Source organism: Chiloscyllium plagiosum, unplaced genomic scaffold (genome assembly GCF_037043375.1).
Source record: "Chiloscyllium plagiosum isolate Xiang-an unplaced genomic scaffold, Cpla_swu_hap1 HiC_scaffold_45, whole genome shotgun sequence".
NCBI lineage: Eukaryota > Metazoa > Chordata > Chondrichthyes > Orectolobiformes > Hemiscylliidae > Chiloscyllium > Chiloscyllium plagiosum.
In genome coordinates this window covers 8,710,143-8,732,899 of record NW_028270183.1, presented here as the reverse complement: position 1 = coordinate 8,732,899, position 22,757 = coordinate 8,710,143, and the positions used below count along the sequence as shown (strand labels likewise).

Genomic DNA, 22,757 nt, shown 5'->3' with positions numbered 1-22,757 from the left:
TAATCCTAACCAATGTAGAATCTTTTCATGCATCAGTCCTGCCATCCTAGAAACCAGTCTGGAAATAAGCCCTTGTTGCAGTCCCTCCATATCCAGAACATCCCTCCTCAGAGAAGGAGACCAAAACTATCCCACTCCAGGTGCGGTCTCAGCAAGGCCCCGTACAATTGCAGCAAGACCATCCTTACTCCAGTAATCTCATTAAGAAAGCCAACATACTGTCTGCCTACCTCACCACAGCTGCATCCGATGCCGACTTTCAACCCACCAGTTACTGGGTCAGGAGAGGAGTGGGAACCATACCTTAACCCTCACTGAGCTGGGAGACACAGGGGCCAGTCACGGTAGGCCGTTTTGGCTGATCGGTGAATTTTGGTGTACAACTGGGACCAAGACATGAGGCGTTCCTGGTTCGCGTGACTCAGTGCTTTTCTTAGCAGAGTCTAAATCCGATCGGAGTCCAGTAACCACCCAAAACTACAGCAGTTCATACTGCTGACTGACCATCTCCTGAAGGTAATGAATCACAATCTTGGCAGTGGAGCCCATTGTGAGAATGAATAAGTACCAATATTAAAAAAAAAAACTTTCAACTGCCTGCCTTGACTTGTTCCTTTTTAGCTCCTTTGGACTTAAAGGAGAGTTCTTGTATTTACGTAGCACCCGTCATGACCACCAGACATCCCAAACCACTCTACTAACAGTGAAGTACTTTTAACCATGGAACCAGTTTACTCACAACAGGCTCCAACACATGTCGTTGCAACCACAGGCAGATAATCTGTCTTAGTGATGTTAGCTGAGAGATAAATACTGGCCAAGACACGAGGGATAACTGTTCCAAGATCACGGGATTTGTCATGGGATCTGTCACGTCTATCCAAGAGCACAGAGCAAGTCACAATTAGAAGGATGGAATCTCTGACAATGCAATACTCTTTTCTGAGCCTGGATTTCTGTTCAAGTGCATTGGCAATTGAAACCATGGCTGGCACCAGTAAAGTCTGGATCAGGGAATCAAATCCCTCTCACTACTGAAACCAGAAACCAGAGGACGTACTGTTGGAGGCTAAATCGGCTGTAGGTCCGCCAAATTCTCCCACCTTTTCCAAACCTGCAACTTCTGCAGCCCTGAAGGACATGGGCATTAGATGCATGGAAAGACCATCACTTGCCTCCAAACCACACACCATTCTGACTCGGAATGATGGCACTTCCCTTGCTGTCACTGGGTCAAAGCTCTGGATCTCTCTGTGGTGTACCAGCACCCCAAGACTGTTGCAGTTTAAGATCATGGTTCCCCACTAACTTATCAAGGGCAATAGAGACTGGTCAACCAGCGATGCCCACATCTGATAAATGGGTCTTTTTTTCCCCCAGAAGTGCACAACTGCAATATCCTTAAACAGGGACAGAAAATGGTTAAACATGCAGTTCTCCTGAGAGTCAAGTGGATAAAGTACTCTAGGCCAGAAGCTGCAGAGACAGGAAAGATCCAGAGTTGATTCCCAAATGAATTAAGTTATTGCAGCTGGCAATGGTAAGGGTAGAACAATCAGATCCAGCAGAAGCTGGGAAAGGAAGGAGGAGGAAGGGGAAAGAGAGACAATAAATCAGGCAGGGTCTGGTAACTGTTCAGTAACTATTCCTGGGGAATGAGCGTGTATGCCGTCAAAGAGCTGGATTCAGCAGTGATGCCCTAACACCCAGTATTGAAAGAAACACTTGCATTTATATACCACCTCTCACGGCCAACCAGCAGCTTTCAAAGTGCAGTTGTTGCTGTAGTGGAGGTAACACGGCAATCAATTTGAGGACCATGAGCCCCCAACCCACAGCAGTGAGGTAGGCGATTGTCATCATATCCCTGACAGCCTTTTGACAGGAGAACCTGCTCATTTTTGCACTGGTGCAGTGGGATCTCTTCTGTTCACCCAACAGAGCACTAGGGCCACAGTCCGATGTAACATCAGCGTGTGTGTGTGCATGAGCCTCTGCTCTGTGTGTGCGTGTGTGCGCGCGTGTGCGCCTTGGAAAGAGAGAGAGAAGGGGGAAGGAAACAAAGAAGCTAAAATACTGATCCACATGCAAGTGTAATCCAGAAACGGATCCCAGTGACAAGCAGGTTCATACAAGGTAACGGAGAGAACAGAAATAAGTATCGCTGTCTAGGAAAGAAAGTCAGTAAAATATAAAACACAGCTGTAAGTTGTGAGGTGAAATCAATAAAATCACAAATCAATGCCTCGTGTTAGAATTGTTAGCAACCATTCAAGCACATTGGACTCATCTGCTAGCCTCACTGATAGCTGTGTGTATTTGTCTCTACCTTGTTTTTTTTTCCGAATGGCCAGCGTTTGGTCTTGCTTTTGCTAATGGTCCTATGGTCGGTCTTCGGCTCAGATTTAAGAGAACCAATACTGTTCTCTGATGAAGTCCGATTAATCATCTGGCTGTAGTCTTCAAACTCGAGCTCCCCTGGTCTCTCAAATCCTGACTTGTGCGCCTCAATCAGCACTTGTGAATCCTGATTAAAGGTGAGCAAAAAGAAAAACATATGAAGCAGGCTTGCTTTTAAACAATGCCATCCACACAGCCAGGGAACAACGATATTAAAGGGTGTTTTGCAGGAGAAAATTATTCCTTTGCATCTAGAACTGAGGTGTACTTTGGGGGCCGACCGCGTGCGATGAATCCAGATTCAGTATTCTGAAAGCCAAGGAAAGCACTCAATGTTCTGCAGCAAATTGAGCTGTTTTGCAAACAAAGACTTGTACTTCCACTTGACCTATCAGGACGTCCCCAAACTCTTCAGAGCCAAGTCAGTATTTTTGAAGAATAGTTAGTGTTGAAGTGCAGTAGCCAACTGTGCACAGCGAGATCCCTCAGGCAACAACTGATGATCAGAAAATGCAATAAACTTGGCCCATCGAGTCTGCACTGACCCTCTGAAGAGGGTCATATCCCTGTAAGCCCACATTTCTCATAGTTAATCCACTTAGCCTGCACATCTAGCCTGATCACTATGGGTCAATTTAACATGGCCAATTCACCGAACCTGCACATCTTCGGACTGTGGGAGGAGACCTGAGCACCTGGAGGAAACCCATGGGGAGAATGCGCAAACTCCACACAGACAGTCGCCCAACGCTGGAATCGAACCCAGGTACCTGGTGCGGTGAGGCAGCAGTGCTAACCACTGAGCCACCGTGCTGCCAAAATGACCAGGTGATCTGTCTTTTGGCCAGGACATCTGGTAGAATCCCCCTTCTGCTCTTCAAAACCGTTCCTTTGCCATCTTTGACACTTACCCGAGAGGGCAGACACAGCTGAATGCTGCATTCCCTCAATACTGCATACAGAAAGGATGAGCCTGGAGTCTGTCCTCAAATCTCTGAAGGAGACGTGAACCCATGACATTCTGACCCCGGGGTGCGAGTGCTACTCACTGAGCCACGTCCCACACATGCCCAGTGGCCAAACAATCTGAATGGTCGGCAGCTCTCACGTACCCCGCTCTCGTTTACAGATTCCGCAGCTTTCGTCATCCCGTCCAGACACTTCCCAATGATCGGCATGACTTGGCGCTCTGTGTCTGCAAACATTTTGTATGCTTCGCACAGCTTCTGTATCCGCTTTTCATCCATCTCCTGAAGTTTCTGTAAAAACACATGCAGCAACTTGATTGATAAAGGAGACGACTCAGGAATTAGAGCCCCTACAATGTGGAAACAGGCCCTTTGGGCCAACAAGTACACACCGACCCCCTGAAGAGTATCCCACCCAAACCCATTCCTCTACCCTATTATTCTACATTTACCCCTGACTAATGCACCTAAACCTACACATCCCTGAACACTATGGGGCAATTTCCCATGGCCAATTCACTTAACCTGCACATCTTTGGATCATGGGAGAGGACCCACGCAGGCACAGGGAGAATGTGGAAACTCCACACAGACAGTCGCCCGAGGCTGGAATTGAACCCGGGTCCCTGGTGCTGTGAGGCAGCAGCGCTAACCACTGAGCCACCGTGCCGCCCCGTGAAATAACTGAAGGGCAGAGGGGAAATCGTGATGGCTTCCCACCATTCACAGAGCAATACCTATCAATGTCACAATGGCGAAACCAATAGCTTCCAATACTGATTATTAAGGTTTTAACCTGGATTGTCAACTCTGGTTGGATATATTCCTGGGCATTTCATCCCTCAGCTATCCCACACTCACATTCCGGTCACTGGCCACCCAACATTCTTGTAGTGCAAGAGTGTAAAAAAGGTCATCAGGAGTAGGTGGAAAAGCAGATCTGACCAGAGCTGATTCATGGGGCTGAATGGCCTACTGTACATGCACTTCCATATGAAACCTGTTCATCCTCAACGAGATTCTTTATCGGATTACCTGTTGGTCGATTTTTGACTACCAGTCATACAGCCATGCTCCACGTGCCAAATACGTTTTAATAGCTAATAAACAAAATGTTTTCTTTTCCATTTTAAAAGAAATGTATGATGTTTTATCGCCTCTTATGATTTTACTGCTAGGATTTTTCATTGCCATGTCCTAATGGGTTAATTTATAATTGTCCAGAGAAACATCTGGGTGACGCAGAGTGTTGGCAATCCTCAGTAGCTAAAGAGAGTTTGCAGGAATAGGAAGGAACTTAACATCTAATCTGGTGTGATAACCAGCTACCTACAAGTAATGCACTCAAATAAAATTAACCCAAAGTTCATTCCTTTGAGAGGCTAAATTTCAACAAGTTAACAGCCAACTCTATTCTGCATTCTATGCTTAAACTTGCCCAGCTTTCTCCAAATGCCTCTGACACAAATACTTTTTCCAAACCTACTTCCAGCTAAATTTACCTCACCTAGTTTCGATGCTCCCAAGTGCCAATTTCTTTGACTTACGTTAAAAACATGAGGCATCTCCACAAAATAAAACTGATTCTGGTCCTTGTTGTATTTCTGTAGTTGTGAGGCGTACTCATTCTTGCTTTCTTCCACCATGTGATTCCGCAGATTTGCCTGTTGTTTTGCCTGAGAGACAAACAAATAAACACAATTTATACTTCAACAGTGAAGGGTGCATTGCATCAATCCACTTATGTTCAAAGTGGGAAGTGTATGGACGACACCTTCCTGCCAACAGTTGAGATTAGAATCCCTACAGTGTCTTTTGGCCAGGACATCTGGTAGAATCCCCCCTTCTGCTCTTCAGCCCAACCAGTCCACACCGACCCCCCCGAAGAGTAACCCAGCCAGACCCATTTCCCTCTGACTAATGCATCTAACACTATAGACAATTTAGCATGGCCAGTTCACCAGACCCATTCCCCTACCCTATTATTCTACATTTACCCCTGACCAATGCACATAACCATACACATCCCTGAACATTATGGGCAGTTTAGCTTGGCCAATCCACCCTGACCTGCACATCTTTGGACCGTGGGAGGAAACCCGAGCACCCGGAGGAAACCCACGCAGACACGGGGAGAACGTACAAACTCCACACAGACAGTGACCCGAGGCTGGAATCGAACCCAGGTCCCTGCCGCTGCGAGGCAGCAGCGCTAACCATTGAGCCACCTCCCCTTCACTATTGAAATCAGAATCAAAACCTATAACTAGGAATTCTATAATTAAAAAAAAATTAAAAGTGCACATCAAAAAATTATATTCATTTTCACACTTCTATCCTCCACTTTGGTTGGGCCCCAGACAGATAAAGATTACAAGAGTATTTAGTGCTGGTAAACATCATCTTTATTTGAACGGTTTAAGTGGTAACTACATACAACACAAGACCAACACAGAACCAGACAGAACCACCTCTGAGGAGTCATGAGGTATTACACGTTATCTTCTTATTTACAAACTCCCATTAACTCTTTTAAACTACAGGCAAACAACCTTTAGAACTGAATTAGAAAGCAGAGATCATAAAGGATACTGTGGATGCTGCAAAGCTAAATGAAGAACAGAAAATGGGAAGGTTAGCAGGTTAGGCAGTATTTGTGGAAGAGAGTTTAAAAAAAAATCAATATTTCAGCTCGATGATCTTTCATTAGAACTTGGAAAAGCTAGCGATGTAACAGGTTTTGAGAAAGTGGTCAGTGGGACAAGGACAGAAGGAAAGTCTGTGATAGATTGGAAGACAAAAAAGATTCAGTGACAGATGATTTAGTGTTTCAGGGGAAGCGAACAGGAATGAGGGATGGGTTACTCTTCGGAGAGTTGGTGTGGACTTGTTGGGCTGTAGGGCCTGTTTCCACATTGTAGGGATTCTATAAGGACGGTGGCTGAGTGGTTCGGACTGCTGCCTCACAGCGCCAGGGACCCGGGTTCGATTCCACCCTCAGGCGACTGTCTGTGTGGAGTTTGCACATTCTCCCCTTGTTTGCGGGGTTTCCTCCGGGTGCTCCGGGTTTCCTCCGACAATCCAAAGATTTGCAAGTTAGAATGGATTGGCCATGGTAAATTGCCCATAGTGTTCAGGGATGTGTAGGTTAGGTGCGTTAGCCAGGTGTAAGTGTAGAGTAATGGGAAATAAGTCTTAGTGGGATACTCTTCGGAGAGTCGGTGTGGACTTGTTGGGCCGAAGGGCCTGTTTCCACACTGTAGGGATTCTACTTATAAAAAGAAAAGAAACAAAAGAAAAGATGTGCCTGAAGAAAGTATGCAGTTGACTAAAAGTGAAACTAAAATGTGTGAAGGAACCAAAGTAGAGGGACAGAGTTTACAGTCTGGAACGGCTGTACTCTATGTTGAGTGCAGAAGGCTATAAAGTACCTAAACAAAAAGGTCATGTGCACTTTGTATTAATTCAAGTACACCCTTGTTTAGAGAGGTCAAATACAGAGTAAAGATTACATGAAGCTGTTTCACGGATGTGAGTTCATCTAAGCCAGAGCAGCATTTCCAAAACAGGCCTTCTCTGTATCACTTCAGTGACAAATTAGAGAAACCGTGATGTGCTGTGGGAATCATAGCCACCACACATTGGGATGAAGTTCTGAAAGGTCTCGAGGGAAAGGAACTTGGAGGGCTGGACTGAACGCCAAGTCTACCTTTTCCACATCAGCTTTGGTGGCGTTGATGTCATGGTCGGCTTTTTCTGCATTCTGCATTGCCTTCTCTGCCTCCTTGCAGTCTCGTTCAAACCTCCTTTTTGCCTGTGGGGACACAGATAGTCAGATTTAAACTGACTGCAACTCCAGCTGGATGGCTTAGGAAACGGCAGTACCTTGGGGGGGGGGGTGGGGTTTAAACCCATCTGCTAAAGAGATTTGAAGACCATCACGGCAGATGGTGAAACTGAAATTCAATACGCGAATGTGAAATCATAAACACCAGAATGGTGATCACACAACCTTTGTCAATGGTTAGAAAACCCCAACTGGTTCACTAAAGGCCTAGAGGGAAGGAAATCTGCTATCCTTACATGGTCTGGTCTACATGTGTGCCCCACACACCAGCACCATGTGAGACTCTTAACTGCCCCTTCAAATGACACAGCAAGCCACTCAGTTATATGAAAACTGCTAAAAAGTCTCAAAAGGAAAATAGAGCAGACAGACCTCCTGGCATTGACTTTGCCACTGGAAATGGCATCCGATTGACCCTGTACAGCCCTCCCCGCCAACATCTGGGAGCTGAACACAAAATCCCACCTTCACAATGAGGATACTCACTATCACACGGTGTGACGCTATCAATGTATCAACGGGATAGATTCTGAACGGATCTGGCAACTCAAAACAGGGCATCCAAGATCCGCTACAGGCCTTCAACAGCTTCAGAACTGTATTCGAACACTGCACTAGGAGGGTCAGGTTGTGTATCTTCCACTCTAACTGTGCTACCAAACCAGGAGGTCAATATGGGTTCCATTAGGAGTGCAGGAGGGAATGCTGGGAGCAAACACAGGCTGGCCGACAAATAAAACGCCAACACAGGGCAACCTGCATGCCAAACAGTGGAAACAACATGCACTAAGCAGGGCGGTTTGATCCCACAACAACAGATCAGATAAACCCTGCAGTCCTGCACATCTAGTTGGGAAAGGTGATGGACAATTAAACAACTAACAGGTGGTGGAGGATCCCCAACTTCAATGATGGGGGAGCCCAACACACGAGGGCAAAAGACAGGGCTGCTGGTTTTGCATCTACCTATGGCCAGAAGTGCTGTACGAATGATCTCTCTCAGCCTCCTAATGAAATCCCCAGGTTCCACACGTCAGTCTTCAACCAACCCAATCCCTGAGACCACTTCTTCCAAAACAGGACTGGTGCCAGCATCCACTTCATCATGTGGAAAATTGCCCAGTTACCCCTGTGCACAAAAACCAGGACTAATCCAAGCCCACCAATTACCATCCTATCGGTCCACACGTGATCAGCAGCAAAACAGTAGATAAGGCCATCGACATTACTATCAAGCGACAACTGCAAAAGGAATAAGTTGCTCATTAACACGCAGCTTGGGTTCCACCAGGGACACTCAGCCTTTGGCCTCATTACAGCCTTGGTCCAAACATGGACCTAAGAGCTGAACTCCAGAGGGGAGTAGAGAGTGACAGCTCTTGACACTGAGGCTGCACTTGGCTGTGTGTGGTACCATGGGGCCACGGGAGAACTCAAGTCAATGAGAATCAGTAGGAAAGCTCTCTGCTGGTTGGAGTCATACAAAGGAAGATGGTTTTGTGGTTGTTAAAGGTCAATGAGTGAAAACAAAAAGTCAAAATCATGGCAAACAAATGCATCTTGTCACTAACGGAAATCTTTTTTTTAGCTCATTCAATAAACTTACATTGTCCAGCTGTTTAAAACTAGTTTCCAGGTTCTGTTGAGCTTTTCTTCCTTCCAGAAGATGCTGAAAAGACAAAGGACTCCATTATCAAAAAGACACCACCACATCCGAACATTAGAAACAGGAGAAGGGAAAGGGTCTTTGGACTGTTGAGGTTGCTCTGTCATTCACTCAATCCATAGCTGATCTGATCAAGATCTCACTTTCATTTTCCTCACTGCACGTCATCAAACTCGGGTGTGAATACATTCCGTGATCCAGCCTCCACTGTGCGCTGGGTGAGCGACTTCCAGAGATTAACAACCCTTGAAAGATAAAATTCCTCCTCACTTGCATCTTCGACTGAAAGGTCCCTGACTTGAAAAATGTGACCACTATTTCTCGACCTTCCCACAAGGAGGAACACACACACACACACACACACACACACAAACAGTGTCAACACCATCAAGTCTCCTTGTATGTTTGAATGAGGCAAGCTCACATTTTCTGGATTCTAGTGAGTGTAGGTCTAATCTGCTCTCTCTTTCCTCACAAAACAACCCTTCCATCCCAGGACTCAGCACTGTTAGCCTTCTTAGAGAAGTCTCGGTGCAACCATCTTGCTCCTTAAATAAGGATACAAAATCTCCAAGCTGTGCCTAGCCTCACCCATGCTCTGTGCAGTTCCCTCTTTACAATAATTATTCACTGTAATACGAAAGTGGAGTCGAGGCCAAGATGAGATCAGCCATGATCGTATTAAATGGCGGAGAAAACTTGAGGGGCCAAATGGCCACCTCTTTCCTTTTTTGGGTTAAGGACAATAGTTTTCTATCGACAGGGACCTTTCAAGAACCTCATGAATTTTGAAGGATTACAGCCAGTGCACCCACCATCTCTGCAGAAACTTTGTTTAATATCCTGGATTCATGCCATCAGGTGGAGCTTGAAGTCACATTTATTTTTGTGCAACGTTTTTCTAAAGCTACCTCAATCTGAATGTGAAATTATCTTCTGTTGTGATTACTTTTCCTGATAGGTTCCTTCACATTAATGAATCCTTAAAACACATTACTCAGAAACCATCTGAATATATCATGGAAACAACCAGACGGGGAATCAATTTGCCAACCTGGGGAGGGGGTGTAGGGAAGGGATGAACACAGAGCAGCATTGTGCCATACCATCTTGCGTTCCTGTTTATTTTCGTGCAAGTATTTCAACAACTGGGCAAAGATATTCTGCATCAGGTTCTCTGCTATAATCTCCCGCTGCCCAGCGTAGTCATTCAATTCATTGAGAATGTTGATGAAGGCCTGATACTGGGAGAACCTGCAGGGAGGAATAAAACAAGGAGTGATAATTGATTCAAATTCAATTGAAATATTTCCCTTGGGATAATTTTCCCATCCCCTCTCAGTCCAGACCCCTGCATAGTTCCCACCTCAAAACATCTCTCCAATATCTCACTCCAGTTGGTACAAATAGTTACACAACATTAGGAGACAGTGGGCATTATGACCTGACCTCACCAATATATAATTAGGGAAGGAAATCCCAAAGTTGATTTAATGGCTGCCATGCAACCAGAGTGCACCTTTCTGCCCACACACAAGAGAACCAAGTGTAGGGGCTTTCTAATATATATCGATTGACAATGACCCCAACCACTGCCTTTTACTCAGTAGTTACTGTTATTGAAGAGTTCTGCAGCTATTCTCCAACACCAAGTAATACAAGATTAAATACAGCCTCGTTCATTGGGGATTAACTGCAATACCTCTGTAAATAATCCCAGCCGACCCTGCACACCGAACCTCCCTGCTGTCAGGCTCTTTTCTCATTGGTCTCCCTATCAGAACGCATCACCGTGAGGGGGTGCAGGGCTCCGAATGGGACATGACAAAGGGAAAGGGTCAAAGGATCTCTCCTGCTGCCTAGATTCTAAGTGGAAAGAGTCTCAGATCAAATTATTCGCCCATTATTGAAGAGGCACGTGCTCCAGGGAAGCAAGGTTTACAGCCTCGCACAAACCAACCAGGACATTGGCCCCACTTTGATTCCAACTCAGGCTGACCACCAGGAGCTTCCTTGTCAGAGTGTGAAGGAGTCTCAATTGGACTCTTCATCTGCTAAACGCAAGCACTCTGCTGGAATGGATACGTGTAACACCACACTGACTGGAGGGGCATTTCCCAGCTCCAATGAGCTGGAGAAATGGTGTGCAATACAACCCATGATGCCTCGCAATGAGGAGACTGGAAAACGCCTCATCAGTACACACCTCTACCAAACTCCTTCAATGCCTGCAGTAATAAAGAACACATTCACTTAGCGTTTGTCAGGAATGCATTGTTTTAGTTGTGGTGTGTCATTGGAACATTCCTACCACAATCTGAGGGGAATTAACAATCTGGGATTGAGAATTCAAAGCCCACCAATTAAAGTTTGTGTTTACTGCTGCAGTGGACTCTAATTTTCCCCAGCATTTCAATGGTTAAGTGTCCGACAGATTCTCTCTCCCTGGCCACATCTGGAAACTTGAAGACGACAAGAAACCACTTGATTTTCTCTCTCTGTAGAACAGAAAACTCATTGACAACTGACCACTGAGTTTCTTCAGATGTCTGGTAGTGAATTGCATGCTTTGAAAGCTAGCAAAACAACTTCATTATCGCGGAGTGAATAAAAGGATCTGGCTCCAGTCCCAGAAACGCTATCATGGAGCTTTTGTAGTCACCTGGTAATTCCTGAAGGACCAGTTACTTGGGCATAAACAGTTCCCCTAGCATCCCAACAGTCAATACATTTATGCACGCGGACACACATACACATTGGAGTGCGGGGCCAAAGGCAGAAATCACGTGCTCCTGACACGAGCCCAGTATTAAGTACTAAACTAAACTTCTGAGGTCCTTTTATTGGGCCCTGGTGCCAGCACCAACCTCTGTCTGTCTCTCTCTCTCTCTCTCTCTCTCTCACCCACACACACACTCACACACACACACACACACCAGATCTCCCTAAATCTGCCAGTGTTTCACTTAAGTCAGCCACTGAAGGGCCCTACGATAACAATCCAGGATAAATGGCCCTCTCAGAAATGGGGACAGAAACTAAAACCCCTCTCCACATAATAGCAACTCAGCCTAGGAACACCCGGCAGAGACTCGTGAGCACTATGTTCACCTTCTGGAGTGATCATCTGACCCCATCTTAAAGAATCTGAAGAATCTTCCATCCCATCCCCTCCCCTCCCCTCACCCTTGGGGACAGCACATCTCCTGCACTCAAAAGAATCCAATTCCAAATTGCTCCTGGGGTCTGTCAGTGCAACATAACCTCTTCAACGACCCAGTGTGACCATAACCATGCCCCGCTTCCAGATGTAACAAGGTACCTCTGTTCACTTCAGCCGAGTGATAGCGACTTACTTCATTTCATGGTCTTCCTTCGAGACCCTCTTGGGGCTGTATTTCTTCACCAATGTCCTGAGGGAAGGAAGCACAATCATCACTTGGAGCAAACCACTCTTCTCCTCATTGGTCCATGATGATGCAAAGCCCTGGTTAGACCACAGAGTGATACCTGAGCCCTCAATTAAATGACACGGGGAAATTTACAGAAATGACAATTGAACTCCCTTACAGTTACAAGGTTAATAGTAGATTGGATTGACCTTTCCATTACATTAAGGGGAATCGATAGATTAGATAATGAGAAATTATTACCACTGGTTAACAAGTCTTGGACAGAGGGGCCTAGTCTCAACATTAAAAGGTCAGATCTTTCAAGGGGAGCTAACAAATCTGCACACAGAGAATGGTAGAAGTTGGAACGCTCTTCTACAAGCACCATTCAAAGCTCGGTCAATCATCAACTTTAAATCGGAGATTGATAGAACTGTTTTAATCAGTGGTATTCAGGATTTGAAACACAGAGTTAGGTCACGGATTCGCCGTGATCTCAGTGAATGGGGCGAAAATGGGTTTTTCTTGTTCCAGTTTCTAGCAGATATCTGAACCTCATCTAACAGCACCATCTCCTGAATATTCTGGTGGATGGTGACTAAACACGCTCAATGGGGAAGACAATCCAGTACTGAAGGAGCTACCTTCATCTACAGATAATATTATGCAAAATGTAAACACATTTGCTGTCTACTGCGCTGTAGTATACAGTCTTTCCTCCTTCGAGCTTGTGTCTTTTGCTCTATGCAAATTAGGACCCTTCCCTGATTTTTAGCATCTCATTTTGGGAATGAAGCACTTTCAGACCAGATCTTGCTCAATCTATCCCACTGTCTCTGCACTAATACTCCAGTTTTCTGTAAACCACAGCATTATTAATACAAAATGTGCCTCTGCAAACAAAATTAAATCATTTTATAGAATTAAAACGCTGAGGTCATAGACGACAGCACAGACAAAATGGAGGTTGTGGTCATGGTTTGGGTCTCAGCATTTCTACACCACTCAAGCTTCACCATTTAATTCCTTTATCTAAGCAAAACGTTTCAACTTTCAGCCATACAGATTCTCAGAATGGGATACTGCTTCAATAATAGCTCTAATGGAGTAAATGTTTGGAGTTACATCGCAGTGCAATATAGGTAATGTGGGGACTGGGATCTGGACAGTACAGTGGCTCAGTGGTTAGCGCTGCTGCCTCACAGCACCAGGGTCCCAGGTTCAATTCCTGCCTTGGACGACTGTCTGGGTGGAGTTTGCACATTCTCCCAGTGTCTGCGTGGGTTTCCTTCCACAGACCAAAGATGTGCAGATTAGCTACGCTAAATTGCTCAATTTAGCAACAGTGTCAGGGATACGCAAGGTGGATTAACCATGGGAAATGCAGGGATAAGATTGGGTCTGGCTGGTATGATCTTCAGAGGGTCGGTGGGGATTCAATGGGCCAAATGGCCTGTTTTCATACTGTAGGGATTCTATGATCATGATTTGAATGTCCTGCTTGGGGGAGAAAAGGAAATGGAGGTGGTGATGGAAAGTCTCCATTGAATCAAATTGCATTCTATATATTCTGCGTTAGGAAGAAATTCCAATACAGGGCCTCTTTAAATAAAATTCCTCTACTTCCTCAGTTCTTGCTCCAGTCCACGTTCACTCCCGGTGGAATGAACATCGTATAGAAACAGCCCCCTTTTTCCTAAACCTCGCACTCAAGACTTTTTTTCAAATTTGTGAGCTGTGCGGGAGTAAATGCTGACAGGATATTCAACTGTGGAAAGCATCCCAAGGTAGTCGGATGTGAACCTGCTATTTTTCTGCAGCAACAGGGGTCAGGGACTGTGACCAGGAGCAAGATTCATGTCCAATTTCCCCTTTCGCAGGGTCTCAGCGGTGATCCACTGCTCCCAGTTGCACAGAATGGGAATAAGACCGAGGGAATGCCACACTGCATTTACCAACTGGACAGGGCAAGATCTTGTAAAGGTTCCTTAAGCAGAGAGCATGCAGTCACTTTAATGTTGCTGAAAACATGAGTGTGTTCATGTGTATGTGTGACAACGATGGGTGGTATGATGACTCAGTGGTTAGCACTGCTGCCTCACAGCACAAGGGACCCAGGTTCGATTCCGGCCTTGGGCGACTGTCTGTGTGGAATTTGCACATTCTCCGTGTCGGTGCGGGCTTGCTCTGGTTTCCTCCCACAGCCCAAGGATGTGCAGGTTGAGGTGGATTGGTCATGCTAAACTGACCATAGTGTTCAGGGACATGTCGGATAGGTGCACTCATCAAGGGTAAATGTAGAGTAATAGGGTAGGGGAATGGGTCTGGGCTAATTACTCTTTGGAGGGTTGGGGTGGACTTGTTGGGCCGAAGGGCTTGATTCCACACTGTAGGGATTCTATGATTTATGAATGAGAGGGAGAATGAGGACAGAGAGGTAGTGAGAAGATAAGAGAACATCAATACAAAAAACTCCACAGAGAGCACATGGAGAGAAAGTGAGCACTTTAAGACAATGTATGGCAGAGGGGATGAGAACGTGAAGGTCAGAGAGGAAGGAAGGGCATGTGGGAGTCTTTCCCTTTCTTCATCTCTACTTTAAACAATAAAATAATCCAAGGCCTATAAATTAGTGCTTGTTCCCACTGCTTTAACCAGATGTGATAACCAACAGTGAATACGCACCTGCCTCTCAGTTGAAGCTGAATAAGTATCTGGGAGGACAGAAATGTGGTGAGCTTAGAATCCTTCCTGAAATATTTTCAATTGACAGCCCTTTTTTGGTCTGCTGTTGAAGGCATTTGAAAAAGGAAGTAAGCCCCAGATGGTGAAACACATCTTTTCAACTGCGTTTTCTGCATCAGCGGGATCTGGTAGCAAGTTGGGGAATGGGATAGTGGGGGATGGGATATTGTGGTGGGGAAAGGCGAGGGGAGGGCATAGTATGCCTTGAACATTTCCTGCTAAAAATTACAGTCATGGATGAAGATCTCAGCTTGCTGGAGGTCCGCCAAGTTGGGTTTCGAATTCAGAGCTGTGCAGCTGGTAACAGGTAGAAAGTCCAATAGACCCACAGGGATTGACAATTCTGGGCAGCAACAGAAATTATTTGGAGTCACCAAATAAGGGTCTCAGGCCAATCAACAATGGGTCAAAAAAGGGAAGGCCTGAAGTTACGATATCACAGGGGGACTACTCTTCCTGGGTACTTCCTTGGGTATTAAGAGCTTTAGGGGATCCCAAGATGCTATACAAATGCAACTTATTTTTATTTTATTTACATTTTTTGTATGTAAACTGTAGGCAACGTGAGGAAGAGCTTTTTTGATGTAAGCAGTTAGTAATGACCTGGATGGAAAAAGCTGCTTCGGAAGGAGGTGGAAGTGGAGATGACCAATGATTCAAAAGGAAATTGGTCAGATACATAAAGAGACTAACCTGGCAGGATTACTGCAAAATGAGACTGATTGGACCAGCCCCCCCCAGAGAGTCACCATGGGCCACTCTTTTTAAACATTGCTGCCAAAATCTTTCCATATCCTATCCCAGCTTGTCATTAAAATTTCAGCAATTGCCATTTGTGTTCCAATACATTTCTGTCTCTAATTTTCTTTAATTTGCTTTGGTGACTTGGAATAAGGATTCCATCCAAAACATAGGGAGGTTTCTTGATCTGCTCCAACAACCTCAAGCAGATAGCGCATCTCCCCATTCCACCTCATGGTTTTAGATGCTGGCCTTCCTATTGGGATTGGAAGATTCAGATAAAGCCAATTAACTCGTGGAGCATTTTTGTACCACGCCAAGGCCCAGTTCTGCTCTGTTTGGCGTTAGGCTCAGTCTCCCAGCCAGATATCACTCATTTTCACTGTGTGCTCTGATTCCAAAAACCAGAGTGTTCAATGCTCTTTGAAACATTCCCAATTAGAGTTCATTCTTCCTCACGCACAGTTTGATTCTTCATATTACCAGACTCACTGGGCGGAATCTTGGGATTGTTTTGGCTAAGTTTGGGGAAGTGAGAGTAATGGTTCTTTAACAGATTCGTCCAATTGCATAACAAGGATGGAATGGGTTGAATGTGGCTGGGTTTGTGAGCTCACAGGGGCAGTGATTAAAGATGACATAACGGAAACCAGACACTAGGCCTCAAGCCTGGACCTGACTGGGCTTCAAATACCCACAGGCTGCGAGCTTACCTCAGCTGCTTGGCATATGACTGCTCGATTTCCGTCCGATCCTTCACAAACTTCACGTATTTCTCTATTAGGTCAATCCCCCATTGGGTCTGCCGGTCTATGATGTCATATTGGTCCTTGGTGAAGGAACAGACAAGAAAGCAGGTGGTCAGAACTTCAAGTTGGGCGGGAAAATGGAATTACATTGCTATGTGGTACCGAGAATGCAGAGCACTGTTCTCATCCCCATCTGTGCGGCAATCAGCACACTATGCCCTTAGAGCCCAAGTGAACGATTGAACTGGTTACAGCCGCCAACAGATTAAACATCAGCTTGCTCTGCTTCTGGTTCTTACGTGATGGTAGATCTTGTTTGGGAAGTCCCACACTGGTGATCAGGGATCACACGACAAGGAGACCACATGGGCTCAGTGACAGAGTCACTGAACACACCTCCAACATGAAACGTTCCCCTCAGGTCAACGACCCAAGGGGGAAAGGTAACCTTGGAAAATGTGTACAAAAACAGATAACTCATTACATTGTTCTCATGACCTCAGATCACCTCAAACGGCTTAACAGCAAATGATGTGCTTTTGGTGGTCATCACCTGTCGTGTTGTGGGAAGCAAAGCAGCTGGCTTTAGCACAGCAAGCTCCCACAAGTCAAAATATGCTAATGACTGGTTACCCATCTGGGTGCTGATGTTGGTCAGGTCACCAGGGATAACTCTCCTGTTCTTCTGTTCAATACCAGGACAACTGTCCCGTCAGTACGATTTTTTGGCAAAAATATACTTAATTCATAAAATTATCTTTTATGTACACACACAAGGTACTAAAACAGTTCTGTATAGTCTCTGCAGATAAAGAAAAGCAAACATTGGAATCTGACACTCCCTGTGGTTTCCTACTCATGCAGGATATCACCTACATAGATTTTCAGGCATACAGAGGGTCTGATAACCAATTGGACCCCATTGTACTTCGGCAGAGAGCTGTCCCAGACTCTAGTGTATCCCTCAGCAGGTGGTCCTGGACCTCACGATGTGCAATACTCAGTCAAAGTCAACTTCTTGTTCTGGAAGACTTACAAGGTTCAGGCAGATCAAATAGCGTCTTTCACTAAGTTGATGGTTCTCCAGGCAGTGTCAATGTTTGTGTCCCAGGGGACAGACCGTACAACACAGAGTCCTGCATCACACAGCTGTTCAGGATGTACCTCTCCTTCAGTACTATACTGATGGCCAGCCGATAGCGTGTCAGGTCTGTATGTGGGATTTAAACCCACAACCCTCAACGTGGAATTCTGATCATGGAGCTGTGGCTGACACCTCTTGGATGGAGAAACTGTATTAAGAAAGCCAAAGCATGGCTTTTGAGGAAAGAACAGCTCCTCTTCAAACAACGTTTTTCAAATCAACAAATTGACAAGAAGGGAGAGAGACAGTGGCACTGAGTACACACAGCTCCCTTAAATCACACGCATAACAAGATACATGGAGGGAGAGATACAGTCTCCAACTACTCATAACAAGACTTTGGGTTCTGTCCACTCTTGTGGTCATTTCACTGCTAAGAGATATATTTCACTGTTATTTGATATCCCATATTCAAACTGTGGCATAATAATTCACTTAAATTGCATCACGTCAGAGAAGGCCAAGGGAACAGACTGGCTCTAAACGCTTAGGCGACATTTTGTTGATTTACGGGGTCAGGAGGAAGTTTATCTCGGTGTCGGGAGCACAGGATGTGATTCTGCTGACACAAGCCATGTCACCTTGCCTCAGACTGTGCAGAGCTGCACACATATGTGCCTGGCTACGGGAAAGAGGGAATTAAGGAGCGAGAGAGAGAGAGAGAGAGAGAGAGCTGACATCATCCGCTCAGCTCCCCAGAGGGAACCTTCGAAAACAGCTTGCATCTTTATAACATCTTTAAGTAAATGAGGCACCCCAGGGTGCTTAACAGGCACAAATGAACAACCAAAGGACATATTAAGGCAGTTCACTAACCTCGAGGGGCATTGGCACAGTGTTAATGTGTAAAAATGGACTAGCAATCCAACTCAATATTCCAAGGACCTGGCTTGGATCCCACCATGGCAGACAGTGAGTTGTGAATTCATACAGTGCGGAAGCAGGCCATTCGGCCCATCGGGTCCACACTGAGCCCCCGAAGAGCATGCCACCCAATTCAAGTTTTAAACATGTGGAGTGAAAAACTAGCCTAATTACAGCCATTGTAAAATCCTACCTGGTTCACTCATGTCATACAGTCACAGAATCAGGGGTGTACAGCATGGAAAACAGACCCAACCAGATATCCTCACCCAGTCTAGTCCCACCTGCCAGCACCCGGCCCATATCCCTCCAAACCCTTCCTTTCATATACCCATCCAAATGCCTCTTAATGTTGCAATTGTACCAGCTTCCACCACTTCCTCTGGCAGCTCATTCCATACACGTACCACCCTCTGCGTGAAAATGTTGCCCCTTAGGTCTCTTTTATATCTTTCCCCTCTCACCCTAAGCCTATGCCATCTAGTTCTGGACTCCCCCACCCCAGGGAAAAGACTTTGCCTATTCATCCTATTCATGCCCCTCATAATTTTGTAAATCTCTATAAGGTCACCCCTCAGCCTCCGACGCTCCAGGGAAAACAGCCCCAGCCTGTTCAGCCTCTCCCTATAGCTCAAATCCTCCAACCCTTGCAACATCCTTGTAAAAGGAAATTTGCCATCCTCTCCTGGTCTGGCCTACATGGGACACCTGACCCATGAGCAATGGGGTTGACACCTAAACTGCCCTCAGGGCAATTAGTGGTGAGAGTAGTAAATGCCTGCCCAGCCAGCGATGCCCCATCCCATGAACAGATGTTTGAAAAACAATTGGGCAAAGAGTTGGGAGAAAAAGCAGAGATTTTAAAGAGGGATATCTAAAGATTGGAGAAGTCAAAAGGCTACATTTCATATACTTTAACCCAAATAGGAAGTTAGATAATAAATTGTTTGCACAGCAAGAGGAACTTCACTAATCAGAAGTCTGCATTGAAAATAGTAGCTGGCTTTCCCTCAGACAGACTGAATGTTTCCCTCATTATAGCACTGGGACGAGACACTGACAGAACCTTGCCCCATTTTTCAACCCTTTGATGATTCCGAATAACCCTTTGAAAAAAAAAGAATTCAAAAGCTTCCCCAGATTTAGGCCACCACTCTGTTGCTTTTGGAATCAGTTCAGATTACAATGCACCAAACACATTATAAATCATATCCTTAATGTTTCCATGTTTTTACGCAAGACAAAAACCTTTCATTTCTAGTCCTAGGAGTTTGATTTTTGCATATCTGAGGGGATTGGCATGCAGTAATAAGCTGCGCAGTTTCAGAAACAAAGGCATGCTCGAAAAATGACATATCGCAACGGCTTTATATTTAATTTCATTTCCGTGAGGACTTGAGTTTTGAAGACGCGCAGGAAAATGGATGTGTTTCACATTCTGTGGAAACTGGATTTTGTTCTCAGGGGTTGATGAAAGGACATACTGGAACTGCTTTCAAACTAAGACACTTCTACAAAGTCAGAAGGGAAAAACTTCAGTGAATTGCTTGGACTCACATCTTAAAACGTCAACTACCTGGGTTTATAGGTTGTCTTATTTTATTCCTCTCTGGATGTTGTCCTCACTGTCTGAGCCTGCCTTTGTTGTCCATCGCTAATTGCCCACAGGGCCGATAAGAGACAACTACATTGATCTGGAGTCAGATGTAGCCCACACCAGATAAATCTGGCAGATTTACTTCCCTGAAGGACATTTAGTGCAACAGTTTTCTTTGTAAAATGACAAATAGATTGGAGTTACATGGCTGATATTCAGCCAGCTTTTCATGCCAGACTTCTACTGAATTCAAACTTCACCATCTGTCAGGGTGGGATTGAACCCACAACCCCAGATCCTTAGTCTGAGATTATCAGTCCAGTAACATTACTACATTGTTGGTGGTTAAGGGGCAAAAGCCTGATAAAAGTCTGTCCAGGTTGCCTCTGCTGAAAGAACCTTGCACATGGAACCCAGTGTCCTCTAGAAGAGTTACTAGAAAACTTCTTGATACTGTGCTTCTTGAGCAAGCTGTGTCTGACAAGACCCCAGGTCAGCTGCCATCTGAACACCTTAACTCTTAACTGTCATCTTTGTAATTAGGGATGCACATTAGATTCCCTACAGTGCGGAAACAAGCCCTTTGGCCGAACAAGTCCATACCGACCCTCTGAAGAATAACTCACCCAGACTCATTCCCCTACCCTACCTTTACCCCTGCTAATGCATCCAACACTATGGGCAATATAGCATGGCCAATTCACCTGACCTGCACATCTTTGGATTGGGGGAGGAAACCCACGCAGACACCGGGAGAACATGAAAACTCCACACAGAGAGTGGCCTGGGTCCCTGAAGCTGTGAGGAGGTGGTGCTAACCACTGAGCCACCATGCCGCCCAGCAGGCTACGCTAGTGACATCCTTAAAGGATCTTGGGAAAAAAAGGCAGCATTTAAATCCAGGCAGTGGATTTCTAGCAAGTTAGTCCAATCAATCCATGAAAGTTGTCATGTGCTCTCCCAGAAGTGTCATTTTAAAACAAAACATTCCAATGTGCAACCCTTTTAAAAATAAATCCAACTATCCATAGAATTTGAAATATGTTCATTCCATACCTTTTTCTTCTAATTCCTTTCAACAATCAACAACTATTGGCCAAAATTGTTCTTTTACTTTCTCCAAAGAAAAACCATTGTATTCCCCTGACCTGGAGTGTGTGTGTGTGTGTGTGTGTGTGTGTGTGTGTGTGTGTGTGTGTGTGTGTGTGTGTGTGTGGGGCGGGGGGGGGGGGTTTGGGTTTTTAGTAGATTTCATACAAAACTGTGCATATTAGCCAGTTTTGCATCTTTGTTAAATCAATAATTTTGTACTTATTTAAGAAAGTGGGTTGATGGACATTTTTGTTCCACGTAAGAGAAAGCATAGAGTTAACTGTATCATTTAGTGCGAGCCACTTGAAATAGTACATTGAAAGAGAGAGGAGAGAAGAGAGGAGAGAGAGGAGAGAAGAGAGAGAGAGGAGAGGGGAGGAGAGAAGAGGAGAGAGAGAGAAGAGAGAGAGGGGAGAGAAGAGAAAAGAGAGAGAGAGAGAGAGAGAGAGAGGAGAAAGAAGAGAGGGGGGAGAGGGAAAAGAGAGAGAGAGAGAAGAGGGGAGGAGAGGGGGGAGAGGAGAGAGAAGAGAGAAGAGAGAAAAGGGAGGGGAGAGGGAATGGAGGGGAGAGGGAATGGAGGGGAGAGGGAATGGAGGGGAGAGGGCTTGGAGGGGAGAGGGATTGGAGGGGAGAGGGATTGGAGGGGAGAGGGATTGGAGGGGAGAGGGATTGGAGGGGAGAGGGATTGGAGGGGAGAGGGATTGGAGGGGAGAGGGATTGGAGGGGAGAGGGATTGGAGGGGAGAGGGATTGGAGGGGAGAGGGATTGGAGGGGAGAGGGATTGGAGGGGAGAGGGAAGGGAGGGGAGAGGGAAGGGAGGGGAGAGGGAAGGGAGGGGAGAGGGAAGGGAGGGGAGAGGGAGGGGAGAGGGAAGGGAGGGGAGAGGGAAGGGAGGGGAGAGGGAAGGGAGGGGAGAGGGAAGGGAGGGAGGGGAGAGGGAAGGGAGGGGAGGGGAGAGGGAAGAGAGGGGAGAGGGAAGAGAGGGGAGAGGGAAGAGAGGGGAGAGGGAAGAGAGAGGGGAGAGGGAAGAGAAGAGAGAGAGATGAGAGAGAGAGAAAGAAAGAAAGAAAAAGAGAGAGAGAGACACACACACACAAGAAAGAAGAGAGAGAGAGAGAGATGGTAAGAGAGGAGAGGAGAGAGAGAAGGGAGAGAAGAGAGAAGAAAGAAGAGAGAGGGGAGAGGGAAGGGAGAGAGGTGAGAGGGAAGAGAGAGAGAGAGAGAGAAAGGAGAAGGTAGGAGAGAGGAGATGAGAGGAAGAGAGGGGAGGGGGGGGAGAGAGGGGGGGGAGGGGGGGAGAGATGGGGGGGAGGGGGGGAGAGAGGGGGGAGAGGGGGGGGGAGAGAGGGGGGGGAGAGAGGGGGGGGAGAGAGGGGGGGAGAGAGGGGGGGGGAGAGGGGGGGGGGAGAGAGGGGGGGAGGGGGGGGGAGGGGGGGGGGAGGGGGAGGTGAAGAGGGGGGGGGAGGGGCGGGGAGAGGGGGGGGAAGAGGGGGGGGAAGAGGGGGGGGAAGAGGGGGGGGGGAGAGGGGGGAGAGAGGGGGGGAGAGAGGGG

The 22,757-nt window shown here is 46.2% G+C and overlaps 1 protein-coding gene across 1 annotated transcript in view; it reads right to left on the bottom strand.

The window, feature by feature from the left end:
• trip10a (thyroid hormone receptor interactor 10a) overlaps positions 1 to 18,722 on the bottom strand; it is a 50,088-nt gene extending 31,366 nt beyond the window's left edge. Inside the window, exons 1-9 of the mRNA XM_087983174.1 lie at positions 18,710 to 18,722; positions 16,473 to 16,626; positions 12,238 to 12,294; positions 9,988 to 10,135; positions 8,822 to 8,884; positions 7,078 to 7,182; positions 4,916 to 5,044; positions 3,513 to 3,659; positions 2,330 to 2,527 (exon numbers count right to left, since the gene is read on the bottom strand). Coding sequence (XP_087839300.1) covers positions 2,330 to 2,527; positions 3,513 to 3,659; positions 4,916 to 5,044; positions 7,078 to 7,182; positions 8,822 to 8,884; positions 9,988 to 10,135; positions 12,238 to 12,294; positions 16,473 to 16,626; positions 18,710 to 18,722 — 1,014 coding nt within the window. The remainder of the gene's footprint in view (positions 1 to 2,329; positions 2,528 to 3,512; positions 3,660 to 4,915; positions 5,045 to 7,077; positions 7,183 to 8,821; positions 8,885 to 9,987; positions 10,136 to 12,237; positions 12,295 to 16,472; positions 16,627 to 18,709) is intronic.
• Between the last annotated feature and the right edge of the window lie 4,035 nt (positions 18,723 to 22,757).